This window comes from Ornithorhynchus anatinus, chromosome 7 (genome assembly GCF_004115215.2).
Source record: "Ornithorhynchus anatinus isolate Pmale09 chromosome 7, mOrnAna1.pri.v4, whole genome shotgun sequence".
Taxonomy (NCBI): Eukaryota; Metazoa; Chordata; class Mammalia; order Monotremata; family Ornithorhynchidae; genus Ornithorhynchus; species Ornithorhynchus anatinus.
In genome coordinates this window covers 25,195,562-25,221,043 of record NC_041734.1, presented here as the reverse complement: position 1 = coordinate 25,221,043, position 25,482 = coordinate 25,195,562, and the positions used below count along the sequence as shown (strand labels likewise).

The following is a 25,482-nucleotide window of genomic DNA, read 5'->3' as shown; positions in this document are numbered from 1 at the left end:
GAGAAGTTTTAAGAGCTTCTTGCAAGTGATGCCAAATTCAATAATAATAGTCTGTTCACCATATGCCCTCAGAATCACTCTAGGCTTCAAGGCTCTCCATCACCTTGCCCCTTCCTACCTCTCCTCCCTTCTCTCTTTCTACTGCCCACCCCGCACGCTGCGCTCCTCTGTTGCCCACCTCCTCACTGTCCCCCGTTCTCGCCTATCCCGCCGTCGACCCCTGGGCCACATCCTTCTGCGGTCCTGGAGTGCCCTCCCTCCTCACCTCCGCCAAACTAATTCTCTTCCCTTCTTCAAAACCCTACTTAAAGCTCACCTCCTCCAAGAGGCCTTCCCAGACTGAGCTCCCCTTTTCCCTCTGCTCCCTCTACCCCCGCCTTCACCTCTCCGCAGCTAAACCCTCTTCTCCCCCCTTTCCCTCTGCTCCTCCCCCTCTGCCGTCCCATCCCCTCAGCACCATACTCGTCCGCTCAACTGTATATATCTTCATTACCCTATTTATTTTGTTAATGAAATGTACATCACCCCGATTCTATTTATTTGCTATTGTTTTAATGAGATGTTCTTCCCCTTGATTCTGTTTATTGCCATTGTTCTTGTCTGTCTGTCTCCCCTGACTAGACTGTAAGCCCATCAGAGGGCAGGGACTATCTCTATCTGTTACCGATTTGTACATTCCAAGCGCTTAGTACAGTGCTCTGCACATAGTAAGCGCTCAATAAATACTATTGAATGAATGAATGAAAGTAGGAAACTGATTAGGGAATGAGAGGGGCCATCTGATGATCGTGGGTTGAAAGGCATCCTTTATGAAGTGTTAGAGAGATTAATAAACCCAAATTGATTGTGCAGCACTCAGAAATTGCATCAAATTATGGTGATTCCCCCAGGATACGTCTTGAGATCAAATTGATAAACTAATAATAATAATAGTTAGTATTTGTTAAGCGTTTACTATGTGCAGAGCACTGTTCTAAGCGCTGGGGTAGATTCCATATTCTTAGTAACTTGGCACTTACATGCTTACTCTCAACAAAGAGCAGGGTAAGTACAAGTTATAAGATCAGCCACCATCCCTGTCCCATACAGGGCTCCCCTTCTATCTTCTCTCCATTTAACAGATGAAGAAACTGAGTCACAGGGAGGTTAATTGACCAGTCCAGGGTCACAAGGTAGGCTGGTGCTGGAAATGGAATTTGAACCCAAGTTTCCTGACTCCCAGCCCCATCTCTTATTAATGGATGACAAGCTTTAGTTGGTGTTGCGACCAAGAGTTCTGAAGGAACTTGGAGGAGAAATTGCATCATTAGAACTGAAGAGTGTGTTTCCTGTCTTTACAGAGGGCATTAATCCTGGAAGGTTGAGGGGTTGCTGATGTAACTCCCATGCCAAAAGAGTCCCCAGCATTATCCTCTGAATTGTAAACCAGTGAACCGTGCTTCTGCAGTGGTAAATTGGTCAAACTGTTGAGATTAAGTTGAGGATCAGTCAGAACTTTTGTTTAATGGTATTTTTTAAGTGCTTAATATGTTCCAGGGCACTGGGGTAGGTACAAGATAATCAGGTTGGACAGACTCCCTGTCCCACATAGGGCTCACCTTAATCCCCATTTTATAGGTGAGGTAACTGAGGCACAGAAAAGTTAAGTGATTTGCCCAAGGTCACACAGCAGACAAGTGTGCTTGTCACACAGTAGACAGACTCTGTCCTCCCTCTGACTTTCCCATCACTGTGGATGGCACCACCGTCCTTCTTGTCTCACAAGCCCATAACCTTGGCGTTACCCTTAACTCCTCTCTCTCATTCAACCCACATATTCAATCCATCACTAAATCCTGTCCATCCCACTAAAACATCGGTAAAATCTACCTTTTCCTCTCCATCCAAATTGCTACCGTGTTAATACAGTCACTCATCCTATCCCTCCTGGATTACTGTATCAGCCTCCTTGCTGACTTCCCAGCATCCTGTGCTTTCCTACTCCAGTTCATACTTCACTCTGCTGCCCAGATCGTTTTTCTCCAAAAACATTCAAGACGTGTTTCCCCACAAAACTCCAGTGGTTGCCTGTATACCTCCGCATCAAACAAAAACTCCTCACCATTGGATTCAAAGCACTCCATCACCTTGCCCCCTTTTACTTCATCTCATTACTCTCGTACTACAACCCAGCCCACACACTTTGCTTCTCTAATTTTAACCTTCTCTCTGTACCTCGCTCTTGTCTACCTGGCCACCCACCCTTTGCCCATGTCCTTCCTCTGGCCCGGAATACCCTCCCTCCTCAAATCTGACAGACACTTATTCCCCCCCGCCCCCCCAAAGCCTTATTGAAAGCACATCTCCTCCAAGAGACCTTCCCTAAATCCCCCTTTCCTCTTCTCCCACTCCCTCGGCAATACCCTGACTTTCTCCCTTTGTTTTCCCCCCTCCCAGCCCCACAGCACTTACATACATATCTGTAATTTATTTGCACTGATGTCTCCCCCCTAGGCTGTAAGCTTGTTATGGGCAGAGAATGTTTTTGTTTATTGTTTTATTGTCCTCTCCCAAGTGCTCAGTACAGTGCTCTGCACACAGTAAGCGCTCAATAAATATGATTGAATGAATGAATGAACAAGTGGTGGCACCAGGATTAGAACTCAAGTCCTCTGACTCCCAGGCCCAGGTTCGTTCCATTAGGCAACACTGCTTCTCTAGAGTGTTTAGTAACACGTAGTCAGTTTCTGTAAAGGGAAATTGTGCTTCACTAACCTGATGGACTTATTTGAAGGGGGCCAATGGGCAGATGGAAAGAGGGAAACTAGGAAGTATCATTTTTTTTTCCCAAGTATCTGACAAGTTTCCACACCAAAAGCTCTTAATAAAAGGGGATAATCGTGAAATTGGAAACCATATTTTCCTAGAGATAGAAAACTACTAAAAAGTAAAAAATAAGGTCAGAAACAAAATTCTGGAACGAATGACCTTTTTTCAGTCCAACAATGAGCTGGGAACAGTTTTACTTAACATTTTCAAAAATGATCTGAAAGAGGAGTGTGCACGGACACACAAAATTGGCACTATGCTTTTTTGGGCAAGCAAATGCCGCGTTAGTGGGAATAACTGTGGGTTCACAGGGCCTTGTTTAATGAAGTAGGCAGAGTCAGTTTCCTAGAGCTCAGCCCTGCTCGTTGGGTGCATTCTTAAAGTCATTATGTTCCATGATCTAGTGTGAAGCAGGTGATGAGGCTGGCCATAGCTAATCTGTTTTACAACATGGTGGCGTCCTGCCTTGATCTCATCACCCTCACCAGTTAAATTGGGACAGTATAAGACCTCTTTCAGGTTTGTTTGGAGATGTCTTTCAGCTGAATTCTCCTCTAGAAACTTGTCTGGGCATGGTAGGAATGTTCTCAGGGTGGCCTTGATCAGTGACTAGGCTGACCGCTTCCTTTTTCTTTTTTTTCCTTGTTTTGGGGGGGATGTATCTCCAGGCCCTGGCCCATAATTGGAAGGCTTGGCACAAAGAGAACAATGAGAAACAGCGTGGTCTAGTGGAAAGAACCTGGACCTGGGAGCCAGAGAACCTGAATTCTATCCTGGCTTTGCCAGTTCCTGCTGTGTGACCTTGGGCAAGTCACTTCTCTGCCTCAGTTTCCTCCTCTGTAAAATGGGGATTCGTGTCAGCTTAAACTCTGAGCCCCATGTCGTTCAGGGCCCGTGTTCAATCCATTTAACTTACATCTACTCCAGTGCTTTTAGAATAGTGTCTGACTCAGAGCAAGTGCTTATACTAATACTAGACAAAGCTTTCTGAAAACTGCCCGAAGACCTTCAACGGAAGCAAGTGCAAGGGAATTCACCTAGAGAAAAATCTCCAAATTGTAACTCACGATGATGGGCTCAGCGCCATCAGTCACAACTCAGGAAGGAGATCTTGGGATTACTATTGGAATGTTTTGTTTTAAATCATGAATCCAAAGTGAAGCCAAAGTCAAAAAGGCCAACCAAATGCCCGCATCATCAGGAAGGGAGGGGATAGTTTTCCTTCTTTGTTTGTAGAATACTGTGTGCATGATCTGGTTGCCCCATTTTAGGAGAGACAAACTAGAATGGGAGACACTACATAGAAGGGCAACCAAGGAGGTCAAATGTAAAGAGAAACTTCTATAAGAAGAGAGGCTAAAACAGTTAAACATCTTCATTCTGGAAAGATGCTAGTTGAGCATCTGGTTGAATGTCTAGAGGATTCATTCATTCAGTCGAGGTTATTGAGCGCTTACTGTATGCAGAGCGCTGTACTAAGTGCTTGGGAAAGTACAGTACAATAATAAACTGTGACATTCCCTGCCTACAACGAGCTCTCACTCTAGAGTGGGGAGACAGATATCAATACAAATAAATACAATTACAGATATTTGCATAAGTGCTTTGGGGCCGGGAGTGGGGGAAGAGCAAAGGGAGCAAGTGAGGATAATGCAGAAGGGAGTGGGAGATGAGTAACAGTGGGGCTTAATTTGGGAAGGCCTTTTGGAGAAGGTGTGCCTTCAATAAGGCTTTGAAGTGGGGGAGATTGCTTGTCTGTCAGATTAGAAGAGGAAGGGCATTCCAGTCCAGAGGCCGAATGTGGGCTAGGCTTGGCGTTGAGACAGGTGAGGTCGAGGCACAGTGAGAAGGTTAGTACCAGAGGAGTGAAATGTGTGAACGGGAAACACTGACAAATCCCACAAATTTTCCCCTCCCAACCTTCCCCCAAATTCATTCATTCAATCCCCGTTGGACTGGCACCCTTTGAAGCTTGAAGGGATAGGTTCAAAACAACCCAAATGACACAGTACACTAGGGTCTAGTATGCTGGTGGAATTTGCTATCCCAGAAGTTTTAATAATATATGTTAAGGGCGTACTATGTGCCAAACACTGTACTAAGCGCTAGGATAGATATAATCAGGTCAGGTACAGCTCCTGTCCCATATGGGGCTCATAGTCTAACAAAGAGAGAACAGACATTGAATCCCCATTTTTCAGATGAGGAAAAGGAAATGAGGCACAGAAACGTTAAGTGACTTGCTAGAGGCCACACAGCAAGCAAGTTATGCAGGCCAAAAATGCCAGTAGGTTTAAGGGGTGCTTGGTGAAATAAAGGGATCAATAGACCAGGAAGGGTTAGTAGGGGGAGACTTAGGGATGTAGAGGCAAGTTAGGGGTGTGGGGTGGAACATCGTTTTGATTGGTTGTCCAGTAGGGCTCCCATCACAGTGTTCTTCCAATCACCTTGGTCCCCCTGTCAGAGACCACACTGGCCTGGACACTCCCCCAGCCTGCTCCGGATTGGCATTGCTTATGGTCTCATCTTAAATCCTCACTGTAGGGGTTCAAGGAGAGAGAGAGTGTCAGAGTCAAGGAGTAGAAGCAGCTCATTTGAGCAGAAAGGGGGAGTTGGAATTTTTTTCAGAATAGGGCGACTAGAGCGTCGATTGTAAGTTCCCCGCTAGGTTGAAAACTCCCTGGGCTCTCCTAAGATCTAATAAAGTACTTGGCACAGACTAAGGGTACATTATGATGGATTGCAGAGCAATCAAAACGGAAGAATCAGGAGGGAGGTGAGAGAGGGAAGGGTGAGAAAATGAGTTCTTAGAAGGTTTAGAAAGCACAAATCAGTTATGATTTCTTGGTGTCTGGGGGTTTTTTTTTTGTCATTGTTTACATTCATTTTGTTTATTATCTCTGTTTCTCTACCACAGACCTTTGCGTAGTGAAACCTTCTTATTTTCTTGGACTAATTTTTAACATCTTTAACACTTTTAAAGCCTCTCTCCCTTTAGGAAGTCTAATGAAAAACTTCCCTTGCCTAGAGTGTCTTGTTTAATCAGTTTATTCCTTCTTTTCAATGACATTGATTTACTTAACTGCTTGAACCCCAGAAGAAGCCCCTCTCTGCGGAAAACAGTTTAATAGGCGAAAACAAGTAGTATAGAACATTTGAGGGGGCATGAACTCGAGATCTGATTTGTGATAGAGAGAGATTAGTGCTGGCAAAGGAAATCAAGAAAGATGGCTCTGCTGACGTGGTTCCTTCCATGACAGTATCATGTAGTAATGAACAACGCTAAGGATGATGGGACATTTGGGCAGATCACGTTAAACAGAATAGTTTTGTGTAATGTTAAACAGAATAGCTTTCAGTAATTTTTCCAGCCATGACTCACTGTGTATGAGTAAGACTTCTGTGGTGTGGGTGTGTTCTCTTGTAATTATCCTGGCGAGTTAAAGTAATACTGTCTTTTCTTTCCTTTTTTCTATGCTTTCTCCTGGTATCCAGAGTATTTAATTCCTGACAACGGAGGACAACAGATCTCAATAAGCGATGCCTTCATCCAAGGTAAGTTAGACCCAAACCTGTCCTCGAATGTCCGGAAACAGTCTTCCAGCATTGGTGTTGATTTTACGGCTCGGAGAACTCTGCGTGACAGGGCTAAACTTGAAGCCCGAGATGTGCTTAGTGACAGCTGTCATATCCCAGATAGTTAACAATAGGTGATTGCTTCTCGTTGTTCATTTTAAGGCTAAACTGGTCTATCATCTCCTACCTCAGGAACTGAGTGTTTGAATCTGGCCTGGTTGTGGTTGACATTTGGCTTGCAGAAGAGAGCTTCTCCCTGCCCTCAGTGCTGGCCCAGGGCCAGCTGCCACTCTGTGGGAGTGGAGGAAAGTGGTGACGAGATCTGAGGCCTCCTTCCCTCCCTCCTTCCCTCTTCCCGAAGGAGAACCATAGCCTAGAGCTGGTGTGCCACCCTCTCCCCGTCTCCCTTTCCCACTCACAGTGAGGGTCTGTGTGTGCCTGGCAGGCTTCCCCTGCTCTCATCTTAGGGGCAGACCGTCAACTGATTCGCATCCTCTCTCCTGAGTGTCCAATCCCACAAGGACTTTGGGGCAGGTAAACCTAAGCCCTTGAACTGTAAAGGAAACCAGTGGCTGAGCCCTGCTGTCTGATCTCAGGTGAGTAAGTTTTCTCTCAAGCCCTCCTCTTCCCCTTGCCGACACAGAGGAGAATCCTGATTTTTAGAATCAGCTGTGAATATTCTGTCTGGTAGGAGGAATTTCTCTGCCTGAGGAATTCTGCAGCCGGGAAAGACACTGCTGATCCCCTCAAGTGGTACCAGGCCCACCCTAAAGACAGATCCTCTGCGGTCTCTCCAAAATAGTTTCTGGCCCTTCCCCTCTCTCCTAACCACTGGATACTTTTTAGAAGTTTTTTTTGCTATTATTTGTTAGGTTTATTTGCACCATTGCCTTTTAAACCTGTTTGACGAGTATCGATTTGTCTTTTGGCTTTTAAAAAAGTTAAACCCCCCTATCTTTGCCTTTCTGTTATTAATAATAGAAAAATAATAAAATACTGCCAGTAATATTAGAAGTGATAGTAGAAGTATTTGTGACAGCTAAAGTTGTTAAGTTGTTTCAGCTATTCAAGTAAGCCCAGGGGAATATTGACTCCATCCCCTCTCCCTGGCCTGCAGGGAGCCCATTACCCACTTGTCTGGGGTCTCCACATTTCCTCCTGCCTTCAGGACGTTTACCTCCATACGAAATAGAAACTCTTACCATCAGCTTGAAGGCACTCAATCCAACTACGTTACCGGAATGATCAACTGCTACAGCCCAGCCCATCTACCGGGCTCCTCTAATGCCAGCCTACTCTCTCAACTTTTTGCCTACATCCTCCATGCCTCAAACTTCCCCCTCCTTCGTATCCAATAGCCCACCCCTCTTCCAACTTTTAGAACCCTCCTACAATCACATCTTCGCAAGATCAATCAATCAGTGATATTTATTGAGCATGTATTATGTACGAAGCATTCTACTAAGTGCTTGGAAGCGTACGGTATAACCGAGTTGGTAGACACGTTCCCTGCCCACAAGGAGCTTACAATCTGGAAGGGAGGCAGATATTAAAATAAATAAATGCAGGAAGATGTGGGCAAGGGGTCGATGGTGAGCTAGATGAGATTGAGGCACAGTGATCAGATTGGTGTTAGAGGTGCCAAGTGAAAGTTCTGGGTTATAGTAGGAAATCAGTGAGGTAAGATAGGAGGGGGCAAGGTGATTGAGTGCTTTAAAATTGATTGATGCATTCATTCCTTCAGTTGTCTTAAGCGCTTACTGTGTGCAGATCACTGTACTAAGCGCTTGGAAAGGTACAACAATAAAGAGTAACAATCCTTGCCCACAAGGAGGTCCCAGTCTAGAGTGGGGGAGCCAGGCACAATACGAAAAAATAATAGCTATATACATAAATGCTGTGGGGCTGGGAGAGGGGGAAAGAGCAAAGGGAGCAAATCAGGGTGACGCAGAACGGAGTGGGAGATGAGGAAGAGTGAGGCTTAGTTTGGGAAGGCCTCTTGGAGGAGATGTGCTTTCAGTAAGCCTTTGAAGGTGGTGAGAATCATTGTCTGGAGGATTTTAGGAGAGAGCAATCCGGGATGTGGGCCAGGGGTTGGCAGTGAGACAGGCAAACCGAGGCACGGAGAGAAGGTTTGCACCAAAGGAGCGAAGTGTGCGGGCTGGGTTGTAGAAGGAGAGAAGCGAGGTGAGGTAGGAGGGGGCAAGGTGATGGAGTGCCCTAAAGCCAGTGGTGAGGAATTTTTGTTTGATACAGAGGGGGTTAGGCAACCACTGGAGATTTTTGAAAAGTGGGGAGACATAGGCTGAACTCTTTTTAGAAAAGGGATCTGGGCAGTAGGGGGAAATATGGGGAGAAAAAGACGGAGAGATTAGCGAAGAGATTGATGCAGTAATCCAGGTGGTATAGGATAAGATCTTGGATCAGAACTTGAAAAGCAGTGCAGCTTAGTGGAAAGAGCATGTTCTTCGGAGTCAGAGGTCGTGGGTTCTAATCCCGACTCCACCACTTATCAACTGTGTGACTTTGGACTAGTCACTTAACTACTCTGTGACTCAGTTACCTCATCTGTAAAATGGGGATTAAGTCTATGAGCCCCATGTGGGACAACATTGATTACCGTGTATCTACCCCAGTGCTTAGAACAGTGCTTGGCACTTAGTAAGTGCTTAACAAATACCGTCATTATCAGCATAGTAGCCGTTTGGATGGAGAGGAAAGGGTTGATTTTAGTGATTTCGTGAAGGTCAGAATTGGTATTAGTTTGAATATGTTGAATGAGCGAGATGAGTCAAGGATGATGCCACATTATAGGTTTAGGAGAAAGGGAGGATGGTAGTGCTCTCTACAGAGATAGGGAAGACAGGGTTTTGGTGGGAAGATTAGGAGTTCTGTTTGGACAACTGTAGTGGGGAATCGTCCCCATAGAGATAGTAGTAGAAGCCATGGGAGCAAATGAGTTCTCCAAGGGAGTGTGTGTAGATGGGGAATAGAAGGGGACCAAGTACTGAACCCTGAGGGACTCTTACAGTTAGAGGATGGGAAACAGAGGAGGAGCCCAGACAAGAGAGTGAAAGTGAGCAGTCAGAGAGATAGGAAGTGAACCAGGAGAGGGTAGTGCCAGTGAAGCTGAGGTTGGATAATGTTTGAAGTGTTGAAGGCAGTCCCTTAGGACTCAGTACTCAGTAAAAATGATAGTATATTTTCTTGTTTGTATATGTGAGGGTTCCATGCGTACGCTTGCTTTTAGGTGAACTTCATCTTCAGTGGCATTTTTTTCAGTCAGCTGCTAGTACTTCTTGAGGGCCCACTCAAGAGGATTATGAAGAGGATTTGCTTGAACAATTTAAAAATCTCACTGTTCTCTTCACGTGCTCCTCTTGTGCCCCTGAGTAATAATGAACCAGTATCCTCGTGTGTATATTTCCGTGGATTAAAGAAAAAAAAACCTTTCAGAAATGTCTCACTGTACCCTGAGGTACACTAAAATGTAACTTTGGATTTTCTTTAGAGTCTCTCTTCAATCGGAGGGTCGAGGAGAAATTCAAGGAGCTGCTTTTTACACCACTAGGTTGGCATCACAGCAACCTGGAGCTGCTGAGAGAGGAGAATGGGGAGAAACAAGCCATGGAACGATTACTGTGAGTCACTGCCCTCTGAGGTTCCTACTCTCTGAATTCCCTGTCCTGGCTGGTGTCCAGCTCTCTCTGAGACGTGGAGCGCTCCTCCACAGTTTAAGAAGAATTCCAAAACAGAACTCCTTATCTTCCCACCCAAACCCTGCCTTCCCCTTGACTTCCCCATCCCTATAGATGGCACCACCATCCTTCCTGTCTCACAGTCCCATAACCTCGACTCCACTCTCTCATTCAATGCACACATTCAGTCCATCACTAAATCCCGTTGGTCCCACCTTCACAACCTGGCTAGAATCCACCCTTTCCTCTCTATCCAAACTGCTACCATGTTAATACAGTCACTCATCCTATCCCACCTGGATTACTGCATCAGCCTCTTTGCTGACCTCCCAGCCTCCTGTCTCTCCTCACTCCAGTTCGTACTTCACTCTGCTGTCTAGAATCGTTTTTCTACAAATGTCTCCCCACTCCTCAAGAAAACTCCAGTGGTTGCCCATCCACCTGGGTAGGGCATCAAACAGAAGCTCTTTTCTGGGTAGGGCTGAGAGTTTTTAGTTCTGGTCATTCACGTCCGTAATTCCCAGGGGACATCCCATATCTAGAGATCGTAAGTGACTTCTGTCCCCTGACCACCACTCCCCCTGGAACACACCCTAGATAGGATCAATCATGTTAGCTGATTTGAGTTATTTTTAAGTAAACGGATTTAACCTTACAGATCAATCTGCAATCTAATTAAAAGAAAACCAAAGATCTAAAAAGTCATAGTCATGAGGGTATTGAATTGGAGTACAAGTTTTTCAGAGGTCAGAAGGGGCCAGAGTCTTTATGATGTTCTGAAGTGCACAAGGCTTAACAATTTAAAGGTGCTCAAATATGAACTGATTTCCAGTGGTTTTATTTTATCGTTGTTCTCTGTCCCACTGAGATTTGAAGGGTCACTTTTACTTTTATTCGCTAGTGCAACCATTGTTAAGAAAAACACATTGGCCATGCGTATGGTTATTTTAATTAAAACACAGAAGACAGCACAGAATTCTCACTGGGCTCCCCATTCTTTTTGGATTCCTGTTTGGCTCATTCTCATGAAAGAGACGTCTTTACTGTTGTGTTAGAACAATGTGCTTTTCACACTGTCCAAGTTGGTTTATATGTGGTTAGGTGAGTCTCAACTGTTTCCAAGTAGGATCTTGGTCTTCTTTGAAAATTATTGTTTCCGTTACCTACTTTATTGACAACCTGTGCGTCTGGTCCTCTCATAGTCTCACTTTTATGAAAATAATGAAAGCAAAATTTGTTTCCAAGAATTTTGGAAGTTCAACATTTTTCCCTTTTTTTGAATTGTGTTATTTCTTTTCATTTTTCTTCCCTACCACCTCTCACTATTTCTGTGTAAGGAAATAGATACCCTTAGAAGAATCTATTTGGAGAGACTTTTCAGTCCAGGAATCTTCCTCCCTCATGTAGTTTTTCCCAGACTGCACTGAGCTGGAAAAAGTAGAACCAGTGGCAAGTAGCAACATGGCGGAGTGGAAAGAGCATGGGCCTGGGAATCAGAGGACCTAGATTCTAATGCAGGCTCTGCCACTTCTCTACTGTGTGACCTTGGGCAAGTCACTTAACTTTTCTATGCCTCAGTACCCCCCTCTGTAAAATGGGGATGAAGACAGGGGACATGGACTGTTTTCTAGCTGATTAGCCTGTTATCTACCCCAGCACTTAGTTCAACATCTGTCACATAGAAAGCTCTTAAGACATGCCATTAGAAAAAAGAGAGAGAAAATCCCGAAATCTCTGAAGATTTCATTTGGGAGATTCAGTACATTCATTGTGTTCTTTCTCCCGGATCCATTGCCTTTAAAGCTGAAGAATATAGTGGGATTACTCAATGAACCTTTTAGCGATAAAGTATGGCGAAACTGATTTTCTTCCCTCCTCGTCTGTCACCTGTACAGTTCAGCTAACCACAACCACCTGATGGCTCTGCTTCAGCAGCTGCTCAACAGTGAATCTCTGTCCCTCTCTTGGAGAGACATCATTGTGCCCCTGGTGTGCCAGGTGGTGCAGACCGTCCGCCCCGATGTCAAAAACAGGGACGATGATATGGATATCCGGCAATTTGTCCACATCAAAAAAGTGAGTGTCCCCAACCGCCAGGGTTATACCTGAGGGTCTGGTAACGAGGTCACTCTAGCCCAACCCACACCAGATGCCCCTGCTGTTGCCGAGACCATGGCAGAGCATTTGGGTGAGTGAAGGACCTTGTTCTTGGCCTCAAGGAAACTGTACTCTGCACACAGTACGTGCTCAATTAAATACCATTGATGATGATGACAAAGGAAATTCGTTTTATGGAACCCCTTGACAGATTCGGGAGGAAGGAGGACTGAAGAGTGGTATGGTCGGCTTTTTTGGGTGTTACCAGAGCAGAGCGATAATAGGAAAGAAGGGGTGTTAGTGGACACCATGAACTGAGGTGCCCTGTGGTAGTTGACACTGAAATTGTAAAGGAAGAAGGCAGTGGGTGCTTGCTTTCTATGGCCTGAAAGATGACATTTTTATCAGCTGTTTGCTGGAAGCACATACTAGTTTTTCATTATTTTTCCCTAGCAAATTAAATGCTAATAAAATTCACTGAGACAATTTGTAAGCGTGTTTACTGTGATACGTTAAATAGACTTTAAAGAATACATTTTAATGGTCATCTCCAATTCTCTGTGCTAGATCCCAGGAGGAAAGAAGTTTGACTCTGTGGTCATCAATGGCTTTGTTTGTACGAAGAACATTGCGCATAAAAAGGTATCTTGGGTCAATCAACTGTATTTATTGAGAACTTATGGTGTGCAGAACACTGCAGTAAGCACTTGGGAGAGTACAATGAAACAGAGTCAGTATGCATGCTTCCTGTCCACAGGGACCTTGCAGTCTCGAGGAGGAGAATTGGGAAATAGAAGACATTGACTTGCCAAGGGGGAGCAGGTGCTCTGGGCCATAGAGGTATTGTAGTGCAGTTATAAAGGAAGATTTTAAACCTGTCATTGAAAAGAAACACCTTTAAGATGAATTTACAGCCTATCTCTGGAGCAAGTGATTTCATCTTTCGAATTTGGGGAAAACATAAGAACCTTAAATATATATATAGTTTCCCAGGACTTGAAAACAGTCCTTATCTTCAATCTAGCTGTAAACCAAAGCTTTTCTGGAAAAAAGCATAATTTTTGGTGGATGTAGCTGTGAAATGTTTGCAGCTAGATATTGGCGTGGCCTTCATCGTCAAAGGTAGGAGAGAGATTTGAGGGTAAAAGAGGATCCCTGGAACAACCATGCAGCGAGGGTGATAATTACGGAACTTGTTAGGCAGTTACTATCGACCAAGCATTGTACAAAATGCTGGGGTAGCTACAACATAATCAGGTTGGACAGGTCCCTGTCCCACCTGGGGCTCATCGTTTTACTAGGAGGGAGTAGGATTTAATCCTCATTTTGCATATGATTAAATTGAGGCACAGAGAAGTGAAGTGACTTGCCCAAGGCCACCCAGCAGACAAGTGGCAAGCCAGGATTAGAACCCAGGTCCCCTGGCTTCCAGGTCCATGCTGCTTCTCAAGGGAGCAAGGTAGAGATGTAAGTGGTTGGCCAGGTTTGATGGCAGAGAGGGTTTCATGTAGGACATGCAAAAGTTAGACTTCTTTTTTTTTTAACTAGTACGTATCAAGCGCTTATTACACGCCAGGCACCATACTAAGTGCTGGGGTAAATAGAAGATAAACTGGTTGGATACAGTCCCTGTCCCATATAGGGCTCATGGTCTTATTCCCCGTTTTACATGTGTGGTAACTGAGGCCCAGAGAAATTAAGCAACTTGCCCAAGGTCACACAGCAGATAAGGGGTGGAGCTGGGATTAAAACCCAGGTTCTCTGACTCCCAGGCCTAGGCTTTATCCACTAGGCCACACTTCTTAAGTTAAATGGGTGAAAGATGTTGACTCTCTGCATTATCTAAAAACTTTAAATTTTTTATTTTTAGATGAATTCTTGTATAAAAAATCCCAAAATTCTTCTGTTGAAATGTTCTATTGAATATCTGTACAGAGAAGAAACCAAGTTTACTTGCATTGACCCCATCGTCCTCCAGGTAAGACTGCACCTCTCTTGATTCTTTCCGTGTTGACCTCTTGCTCACACCCTCCCACCTATTTGGAATTCCCTCCCTCGTCATGTTGGGTTGACTACCCCCTCCCCATCTCTAAAGCCCTACTAAAGTCTCAGCTCTTCTAGGAATAGTAATAATAATAATGAAGGTATTTGTTAAGCACTTACTATGTGCACAACACTGTTCTAAGCGCTGGGGGCAGGGAAAGAATACAAGGTGATCAGGTTGTCCGAAGTGGGGCTCACAGTCTTAATCCCCATTTTACAGATGAGGGAACTGAGGCACTGAGAAATTAAATGACTTGCCCAGAGTCACACAGCTGACAAGTGGTGGATTTTGGGATTAGAACCCATGACCTCTGACTCCCAAGCCCGGGCTGTTTCCACTGAGCCTTTCCTGACTAATATTACTCTTCTCCCCAACCTCCTCCCACTCTACTGCATCATCTTTCCAGATTTAGGTTCATGCTCCACCCCATACCTCCCACAGCACTCTGGTACATATCTTTACAGGGATTGCTTCCCGTTCCTGTAATTCATTTTAGTGTCTGCCTCCCGTGCCCTGCCCTACTTGAGCACAGGAATTGTGGCCATGTAATAGTAATGACAGTAATGATGGTGGTAATAATTATAATCACCATCATCATCGTTATTATTATTGTATTTATTAGGCATTTACTATGTGCCATGAACTGAACTAAGTGCTGGAGTAGATGCAGGATAATCAGGTCGGACCCAGTTTCCTGCCACATGAAGCTCAAAGTCTAAGGGGTAGGGAGAACAAGTATCTATTACCCATTTTACAGCTGAGAAAATGGAAGCACCAAGGTCACACAGCAGGCAAGTGGCTGGCAGGGATAGTGGTTACAACCTGCATAATATTCTCTTCCAGCAGCTGGTCACGCCCTCACCCCTTTTAAGTCGTTATTGAGCGAGACTGTTCGGGGGTTTTGATCAGTGTTCAGGGTCTCTTTGTTGGGAGTTAATTCATGTTCTACTGAGTTAAAGAAGCCAAAACCATACCATAAAAAAAGACATCAGAGAAAAGCTATCCCAAACAAAACTAGAAGAGGAATTAGTTAAATAGCAGGTGTAGTAAAGTGGACCAGCTCGTGGGACTGTGGAGGCGATGCCCCACTGCAGGAACCACCAGGCAGGGGCAGCTGCTAAATGCTTGTAGCTCCTCCATCTGCCGGTGCCGAACCTGCTGCCACCACGGCTGTTAGTCCATCAGCCCAGAGGGAATCTGGTGGGAGGCGGCCAGTGTTTCGGTCTGCATGGGAGGGCCCCTGCCTGATTCACCCCCTCCTGACTCACATGCCCATTAATCAGTGCCTCGTGTCCATTTCCTAGTCAGTCACAAACCAAGCAGCCCTTTTCTCTGTACCCCTTTTAGAAGTGATGGTAGGGGCAGTATAATAGCATTTTACAGAACTCAAATCTTCTGCCTTTCCTTTAACAGCACAGACTGTCCCTGGATTGTTAGCCCAGCTGTCCGAGGGAAGTTTGCACCTCATTCTCATATCTCACTTCACTGTGGAGCTCCACCCCTCTCAAATCCATCAAACACCTTCCTCCTCACCTTTAAAACTTCCTATAAAGTCACCGCTCCAGGAAGCTTTCCCTGTTTAACCCCCACATCCCTGTCATGTCATCCCATCAGCCACCCTGAGTGTTTACTCATATATCCTTTTTCCCCCTTAATTATTTTTGATTGCTTTTGTTGTTACTGGCTGTTTCTTTGTTTTCTCTCATTTCTCCTCTGTGTGTGACTGTCTTTCTGTCTGTCTCCCCTTTTAGGCTGAACTATGTGCTTGGGAAAGTACAAAACAAATAAAAGGTCCATTCCTTAACCAAAAAGAGCTTAAGATCCACTGGGGAAGAGTGGGCGAAGAGTGGGAGCCTTAGGAAGAACCAGGAACAGATAGGGAGTAGTTTGAATTCCCAGAAGGAAACAGAATGCAGAATTGAATGTACAATTGAGTACCCCAAAGTGTTGAGAATGGGTATAAATTGTACCCCAAAGTCTTGAGTATGGGTGTAAATACGTAAGTGCTGGGGGTTGCAGGGTTCTTGTGTTCTTCTATTATACATTCCTTTGTTCTTAGTATATTGCTCTACATGTGTAGAAACCTTTTAAGTACAGTGCCCAGAACATTGCTCTCCACACAGCAGGCATCCAGTACAGCGCTCAGTTCCAGTGGCATTCTGCAAACTGCAGGTGCCTAGTACAGCACTTTGGTCATTAATAGTACAGTACGGTGCTGTTGCTGAAGTAAAATGATTCAGTGCCGAAATGTCTATGTAATTGAATTTTAATCCCATATTCCTAAAGCTTTTGATAAAATAAAGAATTCATAACCATATAAAAACCTATGAAGTTTTGAATATCATAGTAGCATTGTGATTTTGGCTTAGGAAAGAGAGTTTCTGAAGAACTACGTGCAGCGGATAGTTGATGTCCGACCGACTTTGGTCCTCGTTGAGAAGACGGTATCCCGGATTGCTCAGGACATGTTACTGGAACATGGAATTACTCTGGTCATTAATGTAAAACCGGTAAGTGGCAGTATCTCAGAGGTGGAAGTTTTGCTCTTTAAATTAGGTTGGATATTTATTTCCGTAGCTCAGAGAGTGAGGATGCTGATGTTCTGTCAGCTTCTTACCTGGACAAATGCATTAGGAATAATAATAATAATGTTGGTATTTGTTAAGCGCTTAACTATGTGCAGAGCACTGCTCTAGGAAAGGGAGCAGAGAGCCAGGAGGTAGCAGGACAAGCAATGATAACCTCATCTTTTCCCAAATGACAGTTCTTGTCTCAGGGTGCGCTCAACTGCAGAACAGCTTCCTGCAAATAGCACTGGGCTGTTACCGGAACGTTTCTGCCATTGCTTTTCTATCTACTCTCCCAAGCACAGTTAAGCGCTCAGTAAATACCATTGATTGATTGGTTACCAGTCTTGCATGGTGCACTGCTGGGGTTCACGAGGGAAATTGAAGGAGCTCATGAGCCAAAGAGGATGAAGCCCGAATGCATTTCAGAAACAGAAAGGGCATACAAATGAACCCAACTCATCTTACTCTATAAGCAGGTGACAGATTAAATAGGCCTGTACTTGAAGTAAATGAAAACAGATTGAGTGATTTCTGCTTACAGCCTGGTCAGTGAGAGAAAACCCCCTAGTTAGATATTCCAGTTAGGAATAGCTCTCTGATCCTCTTATTTTCCCATAGAAAGGCTGTGTTGGATGGAGGGGAGGGCCCCCTAAGATTCAACTTTGGGTTGCTTGACAGGCTCCACTTGAGTGAGCCTTATTCTACTTCCCTCTGTAATGTTGCCATTTTATTTTTTGTACAGCAAGTTTTAGATCGAGTGAGCCGGATGACTCAAGGTGACCTAGTGATGTCAATGGATCAGTTGCTCACAAAGCCACACCTGGGAACCTGCCACAAATTTTCCATGCAGATGTTCCAGCTTCACAATGGTGAGTGACCTGGAGCCTGCTTCCCACCGGCTGATTACATCACGTAACTCCTCCGATTTAGTCACCAGAGCTATCCGATGAGGTGTTCGTGGTCTCGATTGACCAAGCTCTTGAGAACGAGTAACGAGAGGCGGCTTTTTCCACCTAAATTGAGGAGCTTTTTTTCCACCGGAGAGGTTGAGTTTGGCTGTTAGAATCACTCTTTGGATTTGTATGCACCTGATTTCTTGTTTTCTTCTGACTTCTAGATCAAACAAAAACGCTGATGTTTTTCGAAGGATGTCCACAGCACTTGGGCTGTACAATCAAGCTAAGAGGAGGCTCGGATTATGAGCTGGCTCGAGTGAAAGAAATCCTGATATTCATGATCTGTGTGGCTTACCACTCTCAACTGGAAATCTCCTTCCTTATGGATGAGTTCGCCATGCCTCCTACCTCACCTCAAAACAGCTCCTTCCACTCTCTGATCGAAGGGTCCGGAGAAGCTGGGCCTGGGCCAGCTCTCTTCAGCGGCAGTCCCCTCTCTGACAGACTGCCGGTGATATCTGAAGCGGCTTCCTCCGACAACAGTGGCCTCCCGGAACTGAGGGTCCAGATCGAGCAAACTAACGAGGATGCCGAAAGCTGCCCACAGGAAGCTTCGTCTCTGAAACCCCGAGAGTTGCTCACAGCTGCTGTCGGTGTGCTCCCACTCCCTGCTCCCCTCCTTCCGCACATTCCAGAATCACTGTTACCTTTGCCCGGGGAAGACCAGGAGGACGATTTGGGTGGGGAGCAGTCAGAGAGCTTACAGGACCCCAAGAACAACCAGAGAGTATTCAGAGACCCGCTGCAGGATGACACTGGCATATACGTTGCCGAGGAAGTCACCTCTTCAGAAGATAGGCTCAAGACCTATTCTTTGGCCTTCAGACAGGAATTGAAAGATGTGATCCTCTGCATCTCTCCGGTGATCACGTTTCGAGAGCCCTTCCTCTTAACTGAGCAGGGCACGCATTGCCCTACCCGCGATTACTTTCCAGAGCAAGTCTACTGGTCGCCACTCCTGAATAAGGAGCTGAAGGATCTGGAGAGCCGAAGGAAGAAGCAGTTGTTGAGAGAACTTCCTGGGCTCCAGAGCGTCAATGGGAGCATTCAGGCCAGGACCATCCAAGTCCTCCCCTCCCACGAGCTCGTCAGCACAAGCCTGGCGGGACATGTCAGCGGTTGCCAGAGTTTGGGCAGGCTACTGGCGGATTATCGGGCCCGGGGCGGCAGAATTCAGCAAAGGAATGCCGACCCTTTCACTCAGGCGAAGGACCTACTGGGAACCCCTGGAGGAAAGCCTGGAAGTAGAAATGAGGGTGATGAGGAGAGAGGGCTGATTCAGAATGAGGGACCCTGGGCAGCCAAGGTGAGTGGCGAGTGACACAACAGAGTTGGGAAGACTGGTGACCTCAGAACTCAAAGAACGGTCTTTGGATTGGGGGAGAATCAGAGATCATTTTTCCTACTGATCTAAGTCTTCTTTGACTTGGCACATATCTGTTCACATGCTAGATTTTCTGGTCACTATTTAGGGAGACCAAGTTAAGGAGCTCAGAGTACACTTAAAAAGCAAGACAGAATGAAAACACACAGTCCCTCTTTGGTTGCGTTGGGGCCCATTGAACACTGGAGAATTTCTCTTTTAAAGATAACTTGGGAGAGTTGCTGGTGTCTCTAAGATGTAATTTAGAAAGGTTTGGCGGGTGTGGTGCTTCTCACAGCCATGGGAACCCAGAAGCAAAATCCCATCTTTTCAGGTGTGAAAACTCAGGCAGGGCAGGATTTGCTGGAGACCACGTGATGGATTGGTGGATTACTTAGGACCAGAAGTAAGACTAGAATCCAGCCCCGGCTTTTAGGGCAGTGCTATGACCCCTAAATTTCCTCTGCCTTTGCTGTTTAGGTGCAAAGTTTTATCCCTCATTCTGCTCACTGCTACCTGCTGCTACTCGTAGAATGGCTTTTAGGGGTACGGTCTCCTGAGGCATCCATAATCACCATCCAGTGTTTGAAGTAATTGTTATTTTGGGCTTTCTCCTTGAGTTGACTTGGGACCCCCCCCACATCTTGAGGGAAGAAAATTATTTAGGACACTCTGCTAGTGTACTGGTTTCCCAATAAGTGGACAGTAGCCCAGCCAGGAGGATGCAGGAAAACTTGTTACTCTCCCTCAGTCTGCCGGTGCTTAGATGGTGTGGGTTGTCAATCAGGCCTCTGCTGGGGGAGATGGAAATAGGCTATAAGATCACATGTCCACCACTGGAGAAACTCTCCCTTTCCTTCCAGCAAAAATGGCCAAAATGGCAGAATTTCTAAGAACTCAGGGAACAAGTATAATAATTTGTACTTCCACTCTGATGAGATTGTTGTAACACCAGAATAGTTTTCATATTTTTTTCTTTTCATAGCAGAAGTAAAATACTTTCCCATGATTTGAGGCTCACATTTATAGATTCCGCAAACACATCCCCATCAATTATCATTTGAACAACCTCTGTAACCTAGGTTCTGTCTCGGAAAAAATTACTGCAGTTAATCCAAGCACTCCCCATATTGAAGGGCTTTCATCTTGTTGAGTTTATAAACTGCTTTAATCAACATCCTCTATCCTTAAAGAAGCAGGTAGTTAGTTTGATTCAAAAGATAAGTTTTGGCATAGAGTGATCCCTGACCAGCATCTTCAACTGCTCTGGCTCCCGCTCTTCCACTCTGAGATACCCCCTCATGTCTCCTATTTTAAAACAACCTCCCTCGGCCTGACGGCACTCTTCATTCATCTCCCTCCAACAGTTGCTTTCATCCACTGCCTCCTTTTCTTCTCCAGTTCTCTCCTTGAACCCTGAGAATCTGGCTTTTCCCCCCTCCGCTCCATTAAAACAGCCCTCTCCAAGATCACCAGTGACCTCTTTCTTGCCAAAACCAAAGGCTTCTACTCCATCCGAGTCCCCCGAGGCTTGTCAGCAGCCTTCAACCCTGGACCAGTCCCTTCTCCTTGAAACACTGTCTAACCTCTGTTTTACTGAGCATGGCTTAGGGGCTAGAACACGGGCCTGGGAGTCAGAAGATCATGGGTTTTAATCCCAGCTCCACTACTTGTCTGCTGTGTGACCTTGGACAAGCCACTTTGCTTCTCTGGGCCTCAGTTACCTCATCTGTAAAATGGGGATCGATACCATGAGCCCTCCCCCGCCCCGGGACAGGCACTTATATCCACCCCAGCATTTAGTACAGTGCCTGGCCCAGAGTAAGTGCTTAACAAATACCGTACTTATTATTATTACTATTCTCCTTCCCTTCTACATCCCTTATGTGCTTGCTTTCATGCCCAAGCCCTTACTCAGCCCATCCCCACCCCAGAGCACTGAGGTACATGTCCCTCTATTTTCTTGCTTCCCCTCTCTGTAACTTTTTTTATTGTCAGTCTCCCCCCACTAGATTTTAAGCTCCTTGTTTGAGGGATCATGTCTACTAACTGTATTGTGCTCTACCAAGCGCTTAGTGCAGTCTCACTGGTGGAATGCATGATTGAAACCATTTTTAAATGGTTTTAACCCAGGTCTAAGAGGGAAGTGGTTGCTAATGAAGTAATCGATCAATGGTTCCAAGTTCTTGGGGGAGTATAGTGGTGATGTTTTCTAAAGGCTTTCACAACTTGACTTACAGATAGACTGTCTGAGTCCCAGAAGCCACCAGAGGCTGTGCGTGCTTTTCAGTAGCTCCTCGTCCCAGTCCAGTAATGCGCCCAGTGCCTGTGTCAGTCCTTGGTAAGATGTCAACTGTTTTTTCACCGTTTTGGTCAAAATCATGGATTTTCCCAGGTTCTTTTGTCTTCTCGATTGGGTGATTCCCCTAGTCGGTCTTAGAATTTGGATGTAACCTGCGGAATTTTTGTCACTGAAGGGTTGTCTCTAACCACATTGGACCTCCTCCCTCCGTAAACCCCATATCCCCCCTGTCCCGGCCAAAGTTGTTTCATTTTTAATTGGATTCTGTGACTTGGAAGGAAGTGTGTTCCTTTGGTTACAGGAGAGTGCAATCAAGATCATTGTTTGGGGTTGTTTACTTCCAAAGTCGGGAAGGGGACAAGAGGAAAATTGGAACTTTGCACAATCAGGTGGTTGAGATCAGGGTGTTAATTTGGAGGAAGATTTCCATTTTGTTATGCTCGTGAAGGGCTCTGTGGTCAATGATGTTAATACCATATTACAAGACCGGGAACTGCTGCTCTGTCCGATCCAGAGTACAGGTGAGCTACTGCATTTTGCAGGGTAGATCGCACATGACACCAGATCTTGAGATCTCCTTGGTGGAAACAGATACCTACAGCTTCTGCTGGCCAGTGTCTACAGCTGCCTCGGCTCCTGTCATGATCTGCAGAGAGCCGCCCATCCCTTCTCCCCGTACACTGCTGAGGCTGTCAGCTCATGGTGTAGGTTGTTCCTCTAGCGTGTGGGTAACACGAGATCTTTTTGTACCTAGGATTGTGACAATGGAATTTTATGGGAAGAATGATCTCACTCTAGGAATATTTCTGGAACGGTACTGTTTCAGGTGAGGATGCTTTTCCCCCCTTCCTTTTCCATGTATGCTGGGATGTAGAGTCCTGAATCCCAGCAGTTTGAGCCGTGGATTTCAGACTGGTGGGGTGGCCTCTTCTGAGAGGGAGGTCCTGGGTGGTAATCCAAGTCACTAAGCAACAGAGACATTTTGCACCCATGTTTGAGTTTGAAATATTAAGGTCAATCCTGAACCCTCTCACACCTGTCCATGACCCTCCCCAACCCTGAGATTTAGTTGAATAAACTTCCATTGCCATTTGGGAGTATCATATTCTAGCCTCTGATTATGTTTATTACCTGTGGTCCAAAGACAGAAGAATTTATAGATGGGACCTACTTTCTATCTTGGGCTTAATTCATGTGTACTTTGAATGTCTCCTAAGAAGAAAGTTATAGACCTACCATAATAATAACTCTCGTATTTACTAAGCACTTATAATGTGTCGAGCACTGTGTTAAGCACTGGGTTAGATTCAAAATCAAGAGGTTGGACACAGTCGCTGTCTCACATGGGGTTCCTAGTCTAAGGATGGAGAGCACCTATTGCATGCCCTGTTTGCAGATGAGGAAACTGAGACATGGAGAAATCAAGTGAATTGCCCAAGGTCACACAGCAGGCAGGTGGCGGAGCCAAGGTTAGAAGCCAGGCTCTCTGACCCCTCAACCTGGGCTCTTTCCATTAGGACACACTGCTGCTGATAATAATAATAATTACGGTATTTGTTAAGTGCTTACTATGTGCAGAGCACTGTTCTAAGTGCTTGGGTAGATACAGGGTAATCAGATTGTCCCACGTGGGGTTCACATTTTTTGTCCCCATTTTTACAGATGATGTAACTGAGGCACAGAGAAGTTAAGTGACTTGCCCAAGGTCACACAGCAGACAAGTGGCAGAGCTGGGATTAGAAGCCACGACCTCTGACTCCCAAGCCCGTGCTCTTTCCGCTAAGCCACGCTGCTTCTCCTTGACAGCCTGGTAAAAGATAGTTTTCCCCCAACCTTAGGCTGACTTCTCCCTAGAAATCTCTCTGAATGATTGTACCTTTTTTCTTTAAGGTGATGCCTGAATGTACCCTAAAGTCATTGAGTTTATGAAGTGCCTAATTAGCCTAAGAGTATGAGGAAAGGGCCTGGACAGACCACCCCATTTTGGTCCTACATTCCTAGCATGTGGGATTGACTAAAGGGTCTGACCCATCACTAACCTGAAGGTTTGCTTCACCTGTTGTTCCCAGGCCATCCTACCAGTGCCCCAGCATGTTTTGTGAGACACCGATGGTGCACCACATCCGCCGTTTTGTCCATGGGCAGGGCTGCGTGCAGATCATTCTCAAGGAGCTGGAGTCTCCAGTCCCTGGCTATCAACACACGATCCTGACCTACTCGTGGTGCCGGCTCTGTAAACAGGTACTGGAGCTGAAACTATCCTAGTCCCGTTTTAGCGACTCTCCGGGTGCTGCATTGTTTTATTAGCCCAAGGTCAATCCCATTTTTGTACAAAGTCAGTGAAACCTCTGGGCCCCAGTTTACCCCAGAACCCATCTTTGGTATGTGATGTGTGGTTTTTCTGTATTATTTTGAACTGTCTTGTTGGGCTTGAGGAACCCTGCTGCCCTGCCCAGATCATCAGGAGTGAGTGCCAGCTCAGGTCCCCTCTGGGCCCGTGCCGATCGGAAAAATGTGGTAGATTGGGCCACACCGCTGGCATTTCCTTCACCAAGACCCAGTGCCCAAACCCCTGCCTTGCCTTGGGCTGAGGCAGTAGCCTCTAGCAGAGAGGAGTTTTCCCTTACTCGAACCGTGTGTATTGAAATGTCAGCCCTCCACAGTCCTACCCATCAATCAATCAATGGTACCTACTGAGCGCAGTATTGTGCGTCGAGCAACCTACGAAGTCTTCGGAAAATGCGGTGCAACAGAGTTGGCGGATGATGTTCCCTGCCCGCAAGGGTGGGAACGTTTTCCATCTAGAGCACTCCCAAGTTGTCTTCAGTAAATCACCACCACCATGCAGTGATTTGAAGATATGTCCCCACTCCATTTCCCCTGTTAAAGCCTGGCCCGGGAAACAGCTAGGATATGCTATCCGGTCCTGCCCTAAGCTTGCACCTATAGTGCTGGGAGGGATACAAACCCTTTTCCCTCTATATACAAAAAGAGATAAACAGAAGATTGCTCAAGAAAATAATAGTTCCAAAAGTAAGTGGAATTGGAAACAGCTGTCCAGTACTGAGCAAGATCACAGCAAAAAACAAGGTTGTACTAGATCAGAACAGGTAATCCAGTCCCAAACATAAAACTCTGCCAGATTCTGTAGGTCTCCTCGAGCTAGAATCCAGGTTCCTACACATGTCAAGATGATATATCCATCCTTGGGTCTCAGCTGGGTCTTTCTTTTTTTCTCCATGTGTTTCCCTCGCCACACGCCTTTCCCGTACCTCCCCATACATCCCCAAGTTGGTGTGGATGGCAGTTCTCCTACAAATGAGCAAATTTATTGAGCACTACCTGTGTGCAGAGCACTATACTAAACGCTTTGGAGAGTATAATAAGACAGAGTTGGTAGACACGTTCCCTGTCCACAGTGAGCTTACCGTCTAGAGAGAGAGGCAGACATTAATATAAAGGAGTAAATTATAGATATATACGTAAATGCTGTAGGGCTGAGGGGGGGTAAATAAAGGGGGCATATCTAAGTGCAGGGGTGAAACAGAAGGGAGTGGGAGAAGAGGAAATGAGGGTTTAGTCAGGGAAGGCCTTTTTGAGGAGGTGTACTTTATTAACGTTTCAAAGGTGGGGAGAGTGATCATCTGTCGGATATGAAGAAGGAGGGAGTTCCAGGCCATCGGCAGGATGTGGGAAAGCAATTGTTAGCGAGATAGACAAGATTGAGGTAGAGTGAGTAGGTTGGCATTAGAGGAGCAAAAGGTGTGGGTTGGATTGTAGTAGAAAACAGGGAGGTAAAGTAGGAGGGGCGAAGGTGATTGAGTGCTTTAGAGCTGAGGGTCAGGAGTGTCTGTTTGATGCAGAGGTGGATGGGCAACCACTGGAGGTTCACAAATAATGGGGAAACATGGACTGAAGATTTTTGAAGAAAAATGATCTGGGCAGCAGAGTAAAGTGTGGACTAGGGTGGAGAGAGGCAGGAGGCTGGGAGGTCAGAAAGGAGGCCAATGCAGTAATCAAGGTGGGATATGATAAGTGCTTGAATTAACGTGGTAGTACGGCTGGAGA

At 45.7% G+C, this 25,482-nt stretch overlaps 1 protein-coding gene across 7 annotated transcripts in view; it reads left to right on the top strand.

Annotated features, from left to right (window-relative positions):
• PIKFYVE (phosphoinositide kinase, FYVE-type zinc finger containing) overlaps positions 1-25,482 on the top strand; it is a 154,418-nt gene that overhangs the window by 84,610 nt on the left and 44,326 nt on the right. For all 7 annotated transcript variants that reach the window (XM_029068330.2, XM_029068333.1, XM_029068334.1 and 4 more), the window contains 11 exons: positions 6,304-6,363; positions 9,896-10,025; positions 11,978-12,158; positions 12,747-12,821; positions 14,050-14,157; positions 16,593-16,733; positions 17,536-17,662; positions 17,911-19,055; positions 21,353-21,453; positions 22,169-22,240; positions 23,484-23,655. In XM_029068330.2, the coding sequence (XP_028924163.1) occupies positions 6,304-6,363; positions 9,896-10,025; positions 11,978-12,158; positions 12,747-12,821; positions 14,050-14,157; positions 16,593-16,733; positions 17,536-17,662; positions 17,911-19,055; positions 21,353-21,453; positions 22,169-22,240; positions 23,484-23,655 (2,312 nt within the window). The remainder of the gene's footprint in view (positions 1-6,303; positions 6,364-9,895; positions 10,026-11,977; positions 12,159-12,746; positions 12,822-14,049; positions 14,158-16,592; positions 16,734-17,535; positions 17,663-17,910; positions 19,056-21,352; positions 21,454-22,168; positions 22,241-23,483; positions 23,656-25,482) is intronic.